The 12,671-nt window shown below is 53.4% G+C and overlaps 6 protein-coding genes across 6 annotated transcripts; 3 read left to right on the plus strand and 3 right to left on the minus strand.

Annotated features, from left to right (window-relative positions):
* Positions 1-352: 352 nt before the first annotated feature.
* A1O3_08489 (uncharacterized protein) lies at positions 353-1,141 on the minus strand (the record flags this gene model as incomplete). The annotated part of the gene is made up of 1 exon (XM_007738587.1): positions 353-1,141. The coding sequence occupies one exon, from the start codon at positions 1,139-1,141 to the stop codon at positions 353-355; it is 789 nt and encodes a 262-aa protein (XP_007736777.1).
* Positions 1,142-1,941: 800 nt separating this feature from the next.
* On the plus strand, positions 1,942-3,216 carry A1O3_08490 (uncharacterized protein; the record flags this gene model as incomplete). Its single annotated transcript, XM_007738588.1, has 1 exon — positions 1,942-3,216. One exon carries the CDS (start codon positions 1,942-1,944, stop codon positions 3,214-3,216), a length of 1,275 nt encoding a protein of 424 aa, XP_007736778.1.
* Positions 3,217-4,221: 1,005 nt separating this feature from the next.
* On the minus strand, positions 4,222-5,727 carry A1O3_08492 (membrane dipeptidase; the record flags this gene model as incomplete). Its single annotated transcript, XM_007738589.1, has 1 exon — positions 4,222-5,727. The coding sequence occupies one exon, from the start codon at positions 5,725-5,727 to the stop codon at positions 4,222-4,224; it is 1,506 nt and encodes a 501-aa protein (XP_007736779.1).
* Positions 5,728-6,782: 1,055 nt separating this feature from the next.
* Positions 6,783-8,357, plus strand: A1O3_08493 (uncharacterized protein; the record flags this gene model as incomplete). The annotated part of the gene is made up of 1 exon (XM_007738590.1): positions 6,783-8,357. The coding sequence occupies one exon, from the start codon at positions 6,783-6,785 to the stop codon at positions 8,355-8,357; it is 1,575 nt and encodes a 524-aa protein (XP_007736780.1).
* Positions 8,358-8,976: 619 nt separating this feature from the next.
* Positions 8,977-9,819, plus strand: A1O3_08494 (uncharacterized protein; the record flags this gene model as incomplete). The annotated part of the gene is made up of 1 exon (XM_007738591.1): positions 8,977-9,819. One exon carries the CDS (start codon positions 8,977-8,979, stop codon positions 9,817-9,819), a length of 843 nt encoding a protein of 280 aa, XP_007736781.1.
* Positions 9,820-10,836: 1,017 nt separating this feature from the next.
* A1O3_08495 (3-deoxy-7-phosphoheptulonate synthase) lies at positions 10,837-12,140 on the minus strand (the record flags this gene model as incomplete). The annotated part of the gene is made up of 3 exons (XM_007738592.1): positions 10,837-11,033; positions 11,142-11,988; positions 12,105-12,140. 3 exons carry the CDS (start codon positions 12,138-12,140, stop codon positions 10,837-10,839), a joined length of 1,080 nt encoding a protein of 359 aa, XP_007736782.1.
* Between the last annotated feature and the right edge of the window lie 531 nt (positions 12,141-12,671).

Here is a 12,671-nt window from a genome sequence, read left to right on the forward strand (position 1 = left end):
GCACCGGCACCGGCACCGGCACCACGGCTTTCAACCCAACGATTAATTGATTTTCCACTCACAACAATGGGACGAGTAGCAGCGGATCGTGAGATGGCTCAGTGTTCTCAATGTTCTCAATGTTCCGCTGGTGCTTGGTGGGTAGACACAATTAGGATCCTAAGGACCCCAGCCACCCTTCCAGCCCTAAAAATATACTACTCCGTACGCCGTACAAGATCCAACTTTCCAACCATACATGTAGTACATGTAGGTAATGGTACTCCGTACTGTATCGAACATGGCTCGTAAGCCAGTGAAAGCCGTGTCCACTGCCCAGCAGCGTTGTTCCTCATCCACCAGCATGTCTTCATTACAGCTTCGAGAACATGCTGACCTTCTGGGGCCGGACGTCCAACTCTTGAGTCCAAGCACTCTTGGGCTGTGTGTGTAGAAACCAGTAGATCTGAGCGAGATCTGCCGGGCGGGCGAGATGTGCGTCGATGTCGTCCAGCTTGTCGCCTTGCCCCTGGCGCTGCCACTGCCGGCGCGACCACTCTCCAATCAGCTTGCCGTCGACGGGGGTATCTACGATGATGTGGGCGGCGTGGATGCCCTTTTCCTGGTACTCGCGCGCCACGATCTGGGACAGAGAGCGCAGACCGAACTTGCCCGGCGAGAAGCTGCTGAGCCCTGGGTTGCCACGCAGCGAGCCCGTCGCGCCCGTGTAGATGACGGTTCCGTGGCCCGCGGCCAGCATGTCCGGCAACACGCATTTCGTCGCCCAGAAGGCGCCGAACAGGTTGATCTTGGTGAAACCCTCGAACTCCTCGGTCGTGGTGTCCAGCAGCGACCGGCCGTTCACGCGCCGCGCGCCCGCGTTATACACCAGCACGCTGACCGGACCGAGATCGCTGCGGAGGCGGCCGAAGCTGGAGATGACGGACTGCTCTTCACGTAGGTCGGTAATGTAGTAGTGAGCGGTGTTTCGGCCGTAGTCGGCATCTATGCCTTCTGCCATCTTCTGCAGCTTGTCTTCGGTCCGGGCCAGGAGCGCGACCACGAAGCCCTCGGCGGTGAAGCGGCGCGCGACAGCTTCGCCGATGCCAGGCCCTGCGCCTACAACGGCGATGACGGGTTTCTTTGAAGTGTTTTTTGACATGCTGATGACGGCCAGTCCTTGTTGGTGTCTCGTGACTCGTGATGGCCGGTTCAGGCCCTCACCATGTTCTGTCCGCTCCGAGAACTAGACATTGGCCGTAGATATATAGGTAGCAAGAGTATCTGTAGACAAACGGTAAAAGTTATCCTAGCCTGTCTGTCATCATCAGTAATCCAGAACCTGCGGAACCTCGGCTGCACCACCAACAATTCCTTCCAGTCACCTTCTTCACCACTCTCTCATATCAACACCAGGATTCGCTCTACCAGAGCGCTAAATGTCCATACAAAGCGTGGAAGAGATGAAACCTTGAGGTACAGAGGGTCCTCTTTATCTTGAGTGCACATGATGCTCACCCATCATGGCACGTGACATGCTACTGGACTTAGTCAGCTTGTCTCTCGCTAAGAACCGAGGCTGTGAAGGAAAGGGGCCTGAAGAGCCCACCTGCCACCTATAACAGTAACAGAGTACTCCGTACAGATTACGGAGTACGAAGTACAGCACTCTGAACTACATGCAGTGCATCCCCGTGAAGTGGCTTGACATACCTGAATCTGATAGGCCTTAGCCAATACTACTGACGCATTACAGCGTATCATTATCGGCTGTTGCCTACCTAGACTAGGCAACATTGTTTCATCTTTAAGGTGCGGTAACTAAGAAAAGTCATGGCGTCATGGTGTTCCGATAGCCATTTATATGCTGGTAGTCACTCAGTCAGAACCAGCCGCCGTGAAGGTGTCGCAAAGGTGTGTTGAAAGAACAAAAGAACAAGGTGGTGTGACTATCGCCGCCCCATGTCAAACATCAATGTCCTGATCTCTGGCTCCGGCATCGCGGGTAGTGTCTTTGCATTCTGGCTGCTCCGTGCCTATCCCAATGCCAACATCACCATAGTCGAGCGCGATCCTGCCCTCCGCTTGACTGGTGCCAGCGTCGACATCCGCAGCTCAGCCGTGGACATCATCAAATGGATGGACGCGGAACAGGAGATCCGCAATCAAACCACCAAAGAAGAGGGCATAGAATTCGTTGACGCCAACGGCAAGGCTGTGGCAACGCTCCGAGCCACTGGCAGATCAGACATTCAGAGTATCACATCTGAGTACGAGATCTTCCGCGGGGCACTTGCGAAGATCTTCATTGATCCGATCATCGGGCGGGTTAACCTCATCTTTGACGAGTCTGTCGACCATTTTGAGCAGCGCGACGATGGCGTGGTAGTCACGTTCACCAAGAGCAAGGAAAGTAAGAAGTACGACCTGCTCGTGGGCGCAGATGGCCTGGGCTCGAAGATTCGCGGCATGATGTTGAACAGCAAACCGCAGGAGCAACTGTACGACGAGGGCGTTCATGTGGCATATTTCACCATCAAGAGCGACCTGCTGCAGGGGAGCCGCCTGGCAAAGTGGTACAACGCCACGGGTGGGCGCGCTGTCTTCCTGCGGCCCGACCCCGACCCTGCCGGCCGGACGAGAGGCAATCTCATGAATGTGACCACCAAGGGAGACGTGGAAATGAAGGACAGACTCAATCAAGCTGTTCGCCAAGGCAATGAAAGCTACATGCAGTTGATGGAAGAACTGTTCCGCGACGCAGGCTGGGTGACACCAGAGGTGTTGCAAGGGATGCGCGAAAGCGACGACTTCTACTGCTCGCTGTTCGGACAGGTCAGATCATCCCAAATCCAGCATGGCCACGTCGTCCTGCTTGGCGATGCCGCCTACGCGACGCCTGGCTTTGGCACCAGCCTCGCAATCATTGGTGGCTACGTCCTGGCCGGAGAGCTGTTGAGTCATGCGGGCGATGTCGCACCGGCCTTGGGGCGGTATGAAGAGATCATGCTGCCGTTTGCAAAGGCCTCACAGGGCGGGGATAACGCGATGCAGCTCTTCAATCCGCAGACGCAGTGGGGAATCAGAATCAGGAATGCGATTCTGGCTTTCGTGACGCGGACGAAGCTGGACAGGTTGGCCATGGCTGGGGCCTCGGCGCTGGGCTTCACAGAGAAGAAAGCCCCTATGCCGGAGTATCAATGGCCGGCATCCTCATCCCCTGACACGCTCGACTGAGGCCGTGGCCACGGACGTGCATCGACGTCTCTGTCACTTTCGAGGGAGCAGCCAAGAATTACGGCGTGGTCGTGAACTCCGACGACTGCTCGGTGGTGGAGGATGATGAGCAAACTCTGGGGTGAGATTGCAGCCCGTCGACCACCAAGTTCAGGAGAGTACGGTCGCGGTGGCACACTGCCTGAATTGGCCTCCAGCTACCTTGAAGAGACGGGGTTGCAGCCCCTAAGGTCACAGTGGAAAGGGCAACCCTATGGGCGCCACGCCAACCTTGTATATGTTCAGGATTGGTACGACGATGAGGGAAAAGAAAGGGTGGGATGGTATGTGGACATTGATAGCCACCCGTAGCCGGATGTGTAGTACAGTACTACAGTACAACTACCGGCATGTACCAAGTATAAAACCTTCAAGTCGAGGTTGAAGTTGAAGTTGAAAGCGAAGTTTGTGTCTGGAGGTCCAATATATCTTGGCATGCTTGGGGGCACACTGGCTTGCCCTGCAGTGGCATACACGCTGACTCACGACCGTCTCCCGCTCATAAAATCGCAACCTCATGAATTAAACTACCTCAATTTGGCCCAAGAATCACCCGGTGAGATTCATCCATCTCAGATGGTCTAGTGGTATGATACCGGCTTGTCAAGCAATTTCGCCGGTGACCGGGGTTCAATTCCCCGTCTGAGAGCATCTTTTGATCGATTTCGAATCTTTTTTTTCGTCAGGTTTCCGATATGCCGCGGCGGTGAGTCTTCTGCCGACCTCATTTCGCTTTTTGCACCAATTGTAGGTTGTGTGAGAGACAAAATTCCCTTTCCGGTGGGCCCAGGAGGCGGGTCCCTCGTGCTGCGTGGCAGGGACCCATTCGCCGGGCTAGAGAAGAGTAATTTCATGACCGATGCATTACTATGCATTTGCAATAGTAGTAGTAACAGCAAAAAGTAACAGAAACAGCAACAGCAACAGTGACCGTGTGCTCGTTGAAAACATCAACATCACGCTAGCTTACCACCCACTGACTTCGTCTTCACCCTCCTGCGTCTTCCTCTGTAGACCTTTTGCAATTCCTTCTGCGGTCCTCCAGACTCGAAGGAAATTCCCCCCAGCGACTTTGCCAGCATCCTTATCGCTCACTCCCAGACGCAACAACTCCGCAATCAGATCGGGGAACTTGTCAACCCCTTCCAGGCCTCTAGGAGTCAGCTCGCCGATACCATCGAAATCACTTCCTAGCCCGACATAATCGTAGCCAATCTTTTCGCCAACATATATGATATGTCGAGCCACTTGATGCAAAGTGTTGTTCTTTTCGTAGAACTCTGGAAGCACGCTTGAGTTCGGAGGCAGTAGGCAAGAAATGAAGGCCGGGGAGAAGTTGATCATCACTAAGCTCCGAGTCTCTTTCACCAGATCCAAGATATCATCGTGCACATTTCGGGGGTGCTGACAGAGGGCGAAGGCCGATGAGTGTGAGAAGATGACTGGAGCCGCAGAGGTTCCGTTGCTGAGGACCGCTTTCTGGGTCCAGTACGACGTATGGGAAATGTCCACGAGTATTCCGAGACGGTTCATTTCATGGATAACCTCCCTGCCCGCTGGCGTCAGACCACCACGGTGGTAGGGTGCGACCGTTGTCTCTCCTCTTGACGAGATTAATGCAGCATCAGCAAAAGCATTGTGACAGTTCCAGGTAAGTGTAGCTGCACGAACGCCCAAAGTATGGTACAACCGAAGCGTGGATAAGGGGGCAGACTGGGGGATTTGATGTAGTCCCTCAATGCTTATCGGAGAGATCAGGGATCTTGAAGCATGGAACTTGGACAGCGCCTCGGACAATGGAGCTGTTGCAGAAGTAAAGTTATTCGAATAGTGACTCTGGAGTCGACGTACTAAGTCAATCTGGGAGAGGGTATGCGCCACAGCGGTGGAATAGGTCTCGTCTGAGAAGTTGTCGCTGGCATCATCTGGACAAGCCACAAAGGCGCTCCAAAGAGCACCTCCAGCTTGACCTCGCCGTAGGCGTGGGAGGTCAACATTCAATTCCAAGCCTCCATTTTCAAATTTGTCCTTGAACTCCTTGGAGTGTATTTTATTCTTATATGCATCTCGGATGAAGATGGCAAGATCATTGTGTCCGTCAATCAACGGGGTCCCGTCCAGAATAGAAAAGACCCGGTCCGAGATTGTGGAAGGAGGGTTATGTGGTAAGGGTATAGGGTTGTCATTTTGAAAGCTCGGGCCCAGGAAAGCTATCACGAAGCCGACAAAGACAACGATTGTGAATATTGCGCTGATGGTGCTCAAGGCAGATCTGGCCGACGTCAATGGCGACAGTTGCGTATCGTCTTCGTCTTCCTCGATGTCAATGCTACCATCTTTCTGAGCCAAAGACTGCGCCTCTGAAGGCTTGTCATCGGTGTATCCTCTAAGACTCGAATACCCGTCGCCTTGTATCTCTGGAGCGGGGTCGTTTCGAGGGAGGAGAGGATCGAGCTCAGACTTCGAAGACATGCTAGCGGGATGGTAGCAGGGATGCTAAGGCAGGAGTATGTAGGACGACACCACAGTTCCTCAAGGATATGAATTGAAAAGAGTACGGAATACACATTCACATACGCGGTTCTCTGGCGAGAGGTGAAGGCGTCCATGACTGAATGCCTCCTTAGCCCTCCGCAGGCGCACGCCATAGATGCGAAGTTGCTCTTATCGTTATCGGGTTGACTGCCGGAAGAATGATATTCCTTCCGCACATGCGTCCGTAGCACGGACACATACCAGTACTCCATAGTACCGACAGAGCCTCCAAGTCAGACGTTTTTGTTATCCTTGGGTCAGTCCATGGGGACGCACGAGGCGTTCGTTGGTAAACTGACATGAGCGCAGCTCATTGTAGTTGTATGCCGAGCCTAAGGGTCCCGGGTGGCTTTGAGATTGTGCTTTGTTAGCTAAGATGTTGAGTACTCCGTACTCCGCAGAACCAATCCAGCTTTCAATCACACGCACAGCTTCTGTGACCGACGACTTTGGGCCGACCATGTTCAATAGTGCCTCAAGGCTAGATAACACCACCAGTAGAAACAATAGAAACATCTACCCCGAGCGCCACACCTGAGTCACGTGCAGCACTGTGGACATTACGCGCCCCTGAACAGCGAATTCAGAGCTACGTATCCGTACAACCATCCCGACGCGTCGTTGAACCCGGTGGTCTCATAATCGACCACCTCCGTACCTCAAGCAGCAATAACCAACTAGTCCACTGGACATCAAGCAAAACTCGGGTGTAAGTACGGATACTAGGTAGCCCACTACCCATTCGGCATCAAGCTTGCAGCGGCAGACGTATGAAGTCAAACACGTCTCGAATTTCCCCCTGTTGGCATCGCGCATGCAAGACCCCAGATCCACCTTTGTTCTAGTATCAACTGCCTGTCATCTGGTTTGCTCAAAATGCGGACCCAATGTTGACTCCCGGTGCCAGTGGTGAATAGAAATTCTGCCTGTTTCCCTCCACCTGCCACTTCCTCCCGCAAGACTGATTGCTGACCGCTACTGCGTTTATAGTCATGTCTGCCAACTCTGGAAGCGGCGGAGTGCGAAACCTTCGGGCCATGTTCGAGAATAAGGCCAGCGATCAGTCAACGTCTCCCCCAAGCCGAGGCCGATCTCCGAACCCTTCAGAACTCTCCAACAATAGTAGGCCTGTCAGTAAAGTTCGGGCAAGCTTCGTCGCAGTCGAAAAAACCGGTGACAACGGAGGTGCACCCATTCTCGGCCTTCGAAGGATAAACAGTGCAGTGAGCAGCCAAGGCGAACTCAAGGAGAGTCATACAATGGGCGGCGGCAATGAAGACCATCCCCTGGCCAAGACACAGCCGCCGGTGAAAGTACAGACGGCATCAAAGCCTGAACATGCACACTCTACAGACAACGCCATGGAAGGTGGTTTGGGAACTATTTTGAAAGGCTCCGCTTTTGTTGATAGCACGCCCCCAAAGGATACTTCAGAGGCGAGGAAGTTCGGTGAGGCTCTGTCTTCCGGATTGCTACGGGAAAAGCTCTCCAAATCACCGTCGAAACCGAACGATGAGACAAAGGCTGCGGAGATTGTTCAGAAGATGGAAGCTGCTAAGGCAAGCCTGCAAGGACCTCCACCCACCACCACCCTTCAGACGACGAAAAGCGCCCAGCCAGTCAAGGCTCCTCCTACAAGACAGGCCATGACGAAACCTGCTCCCAAATCTCCTGTCACCTCCAGACCTTCGCCCCAATCGCAGACCTCGCCAACGGCACATCTCAGAGGAGGTCCAGCAAAGATTAGAGGTGTCATGGAATCGGCAAAAGCGGCGCAGAGAGCCAGAGACGCAGCCAAGCAGGATGCTTCCGAAGGAGACAGGAGACAGTCAAGCGCTCAAAAGTTAGATACGCGATCCCAGCCCAAGCCGGCAACAGAAAGTGCGAAGAAAGAACGGACTCCAACATCACCCAAGGCTGCCAGAAGACAGGAGACTGTGAAACCCAAGTCACCAACCAGACCAACGAAGCTTCCTCCTGTCGTAATCGCATCCACAGCAGCGTCCAGTGCCAAACTCGAAGCACTCCGCTCACCCACCGAGCCCAACTCCCGTAAATCTGTCGCCAAAAAGCCATCCTCCACATCGGTACGACCTCCTCGAGCGAGCACGTCATCCACTACATCTACATTGGCGAAGAAAACATCACATGCCTCTTTATCAAATGGTCATGACAGACCCAAATCTCGGGTTAGCATTAGCAAACCCGATGACGGGTTCTTAGCACGAATGATGAGGCCTACCGCAAGCAGTGCTCGGAAAGTCCACGAGAAGATCCAAACCAACAGTCCACCCAGACCAAAGGCCGCAGCGTCTCACAAGCCCAAAGATGCTGCGAAACACCAAACACCGCCGAAGATGCACCTGCCACCGTCCAAAGATCATCAGGACGAGAATAAAGAGAACGATCCCGGCAGTGATCGAGGCACATTGCCCGACGTGGCAGCCGCCTCTCCCCCGGTAAAAGTCAAGGAAGATCCGACGCATGCCGATGCTGATAAGGAAGGCTGTTCTTCACAACCGACAGAACCGATAGAAGAGCTGAATGGAGAAGCAGCAGCGGTTTAATGGGGACTCATTCTTGCATTCGAAGTTCTTTCTACCACCAGTTTCATGATTTTCCTTCACAGCGATTTAGCGACGGGTTTTGACAGCACTCTCTTAGCGAGCATTTGGAATGTCACTGACACCTTCACCCTTCCAGACGTTTGAACCTGCATTCTCTCTTGAAACTCTGATCGCTACACGAGGCTCTGTCCGGAAAGGGTAAGGTGACATATTTGGATCTTATTCAGACACATTTGCGGCCTCGAGACTCTATTCAAGTCAATTCTGAGTCTAGTTTACCCTTATTGAAGTCGACATTGGGCATAGCCCAAGCCGATGTTTCATTATTCCATCTCTCTCCTTGTGACCAGCAACTTTGTATCTTCTATTCATGTCTCTTTGCAGCCCTGTTCTTTAGTTTTTCCTTTCTCCGCTCAGCATCATGATGGAGGACTCAGTCCTACTGCCGCATCTCTGCCAGGCCTGCCCTACGCTGTTCTTTATGTGATATCCCTCAAAGGGAATCACGATATAAGAATGCGCCGGCCAGTGATACCCTCTTGTTGTCTATCTTGTATACACCCCACAGACTTATAACAGTAAAACAGGAAGAAAAAGAAGTATCGAAAAGTAAGTCACCATGCAGTTGACAGCATCAACAGTTGCAGTCATCCTGGCCTACACTATAGCCCAGGCTAGTGCCCTGCCCTCTCCGCCGAGTACCACTTCCGAAGCAGTGGCGACCCCAACTCCTCCTCCCGCTCCCGAGTCTGTTCCAGTCTACTATCCCGAGGAAGGACTCTACATCGAGAGGCGCTGGACGCCCTCCAGCAATCCGGGACAGAGTGGAGGTCCGCGAGGAGCCATGGGTCCGGGTCAAGGAAAAGGCAATGGCATGCCATACCAAGGGCAAGGCGATGTCCAAGGCGACAACGACGGCGACCAGCACCCTTATCAAGGCCAACACAACGTCCCTGGTGGCATTGGGTTTGGTCCGCGCGGCTCCCATGGCCCTGCGCCTGACAACAACGAGTACCAGGGCTATGACTATGATGATGACGACGATGACGGCGACGTCCAGGCTGCACGCCTAGCCCGCCGCGCCGTCAACCTCGACTTCTCGCCTGAGGAGCCTTCGCCTCGCCGGCTGGCCCGTCGAGGAGGGATCCAACTGAAGCAGTATAAATGGTACGACTACCAGACGAGCAAGCCGTTCATGGGGCTGGTGACCGGAAACCCGAACATCCGCAACCTGAACTTCAAGCAGCAAAGCCGGACGCTGGGCATGGGTCTGCGTCGTCGTGACGCCGACGCCGACGCCAACGTGGCCCTGCACAAGAAGGTCTTCTATCCCGTGGCGCGTCCCGAGGTCCCGACTCGTTTCCGCGCGCCCATGGGCCCCGGGAATAGCGGTCCCATGCCCGACCAAGTCGACGAGGGAGACTACTACTACTATCCCTACCACTACGAGGAGGAGAACTAGCTTCAAGGTTGGTGATGGTGGCAGTGGTAGAGGGAGGTGGGAATCTAAGGTCGATTGATTCGACATCTATGCACCCCAGAGAAGTCGGCACGCCGGCCGAGTAGGAAGTCGACGCTGGACGTCGATCTACATGTAGTTGGCTAGTCTTTTCTTAACAATAACACCGTCCAGTCATTGACACCCACACACCCACTTGGTTGTATACCTGTATACATAGGCAGCATGCAAAAACTTATCTTTTAGAGCTCGACATTGTGACAGCCGCTTCTTTTCCATTCCGTTCCAGTTGGCTTGCTTTACTTCAACTTCAACTTCAACTTCACCTCCCCTCCCACCAGGTTAGGTTCTGTCTGAGCGAGATGGGGGTGGAGGGCGCACCCTGACTACATACAATATAGATATTCAGGAATAGTGGAGGACTTGTAGATGCGGCTGGGGAATGCTCCGAGTCCTCAATATTTTAACAATATCAGCTACTCGTACTCCGTACGGCTCTAAACGGTGCAGCTGTAGCTGCGGCCTCCCCTACATGTGCTGGCACATAGCACAGACGATATCACATTCTTGATCCGAGTATCGTGCATTACTGTACTGGTCCAGAACTGCGTACGGATATAGTGCGTGGAATGGCAGTAACTAGTAAGTATGTTGCTTGCACCGGCCGACCTGTAGAAGGTAGCCACGCGCAAGAGTAAGAGCTGGAAGAACTCGGCTTCGTTCCCATCCCATCCCCTTCCTTTTGTTTGCTTTCTTTCCATTTATCTCCATGTAAAAGAGCAGTGTTGATGACTTTTTACAACCCTAACCCTAGCCTCGCCAATTATATGCTGGGGTGCTTTAGAGAAAACGACGCCTCGAAACGCCCCGTCTCTCCAGAGATGAAGGGTACCCTACTGTTTGAACCCCGTTTCGACCCTGTGTATGATGATGACCTCGTCGCTCAGTCCGGGTCCCTGATTTTATAGATGCACATCGTCGCTCCTCTTTCTCGTTCACGAATATGAATCAGTATCATCCTCAAGCATGCCCATTACCATTCACAGCCGCTGTTGTGCCATTGACGATTTTCGCGCCGAGTTTTTGTCTGCGTTTCTGCACGGCAGCGGCTAGCCTCTCGAGCACCTGTTCCGTGTCTTCCCAGCCTATGCAGGCGTCGGTGATGGAGACGCCATATTTCAGGCCTGCCTTGCCTTCTGAAGGCACTTTTTGGTTGCCTGGATGGATAAAGCCAAAAACATCAGTAATTGTCTCATTTGAATTGCAGACACGGGGGACTGAAACAGTGTTGCACCAACGGGGGGGGGGCTGGGCGGGTGAATTACCTTCATTGATATGACTTTCGATCATGACGCCCAATATACCCTCCTCTCCTTCCTCTATCTGATCAGCCAGCACGCTGGCGACCTTTAGCTGGTTCTTATGCTGTTTCTCGCTGTTGCCGTGCGAACAATCCACCATGACTCTAGGGTTGAGGTTCTTGGCAATCAAGCTCGCCTTCGCCTTGTGGATGCTTTCCTTGTCGTAATTGGTCCCCGTGGTGCCACCACGCAAGATCACGAAGCAGTCTTCGTTACCCACGGTGCCCACAATGGCCACGACGCCCGGCTTTGTCACTGAAAGGAAATGGTGAGGATGTTGAACCGCGCCGATCGCGTCAATTGCAACGCCTAACGTGCCATCCGTGCCGTTCTTGAAGCCCACAGGGAATGACAAACCCGAGGCCAGTTCTCGGTGAAGTTGTGACTCTGTGGTCCTAGCACCCACGGCGCCAATGCTCAGCAAATCAGCCAAGAACTGCGGTGAGATGGTGTCCAGCATTTCACTAGCGATTGGCATGCCCTTGTTTGTCAGATCGACGAACAACTGCCGACTCAATCTCAGGCCTTTGTTGATCAAGAAACTGCCATCGATCTCGGGGTCGTTGATGAGCCCCTTCCATCCAACCGTTGTACGAGGCTTTTCAAGGTATGACCGCATCACGATGACGAGGTCATCCTGGTACTTTTCCTTCAGCTTCAAAAGCCGATCACAGTAATCGAGCGCGGAGACAGGGTCATGGATGGAGCAGGGTCCGACGATGACTAGCAGACGTCGGTTCGGGTCCGTGTTTTGGATCACGGCAACGCAGTCGTCGCGGCCTTTGAGGACAGTAGCTTTCGAGGCATCGGTCTGAGAAATTTCATGTTGTAATAGGCCTGGCGGTGTGAGAGGATTGTATCCTCGGACTGTTGGACGAATGAGTCAGACAATGAGACGATCAAGATGGACCAGGCGGGGGGACATACTCCGCCAGTCTTCTGAGCTCTCTCTATTCCCGACATTGGGGTTGGTAATGTAGTAGGACTGTGTTCCTCAGAAAGTTAGTGAGCGAGCAAGTGTGTAAGAGGCTTGTTGCTGGACAACATGCGGGGACATTGTAGTAAGAGAGAGCGCCCGGGGATACTCACAGCCATAATTGCAACGAGGACAGATAAGTCGACAGGAGGAGACAGGAGGAGCCAGGAAGAAAACCTACGCGTAGAAGGAAGTCGGATGCGCAACCAGACCAAGTGATGTACGGATATTGTCGACAGGAAAAGCGAATGTGAGGCTGCGACGACGGCGGTGACTGTTGAAGTCGCCCGCCATCCAGAAATTTAATTACTAGTAGTACGTACTCCGTACTATGTTACGCCGTTCTAGTACCTAGGTAGGTAGCCGAGCCGAGCCCCTTGCCTAGTACGGCCCAGTACTAACACTAGGTATTACCAGTCCCACCAAAGATGGGTAAAAGCCTAAAGGTCTCGACCGGTCTGGTGTGATATCACCTCTGGATTTTCCTGCCATGACGCAACTGACACTGGCACTGGCAC

Source organism: Capronia epimyces (assembly GCF_000585565.1).
Source record: "Capronia epimyces CBS 606.96 chromosome Unknown aczIQ-supercont1.8, whole genome shotgun sequence".
NCBI classification, from domain to species: Eukaryota; Fungi; Ascomycota; class Eurotiomycetes; order Chaetothyriales; family Herpotrichiellaceae; genus Capronia; species Capronia epimyces.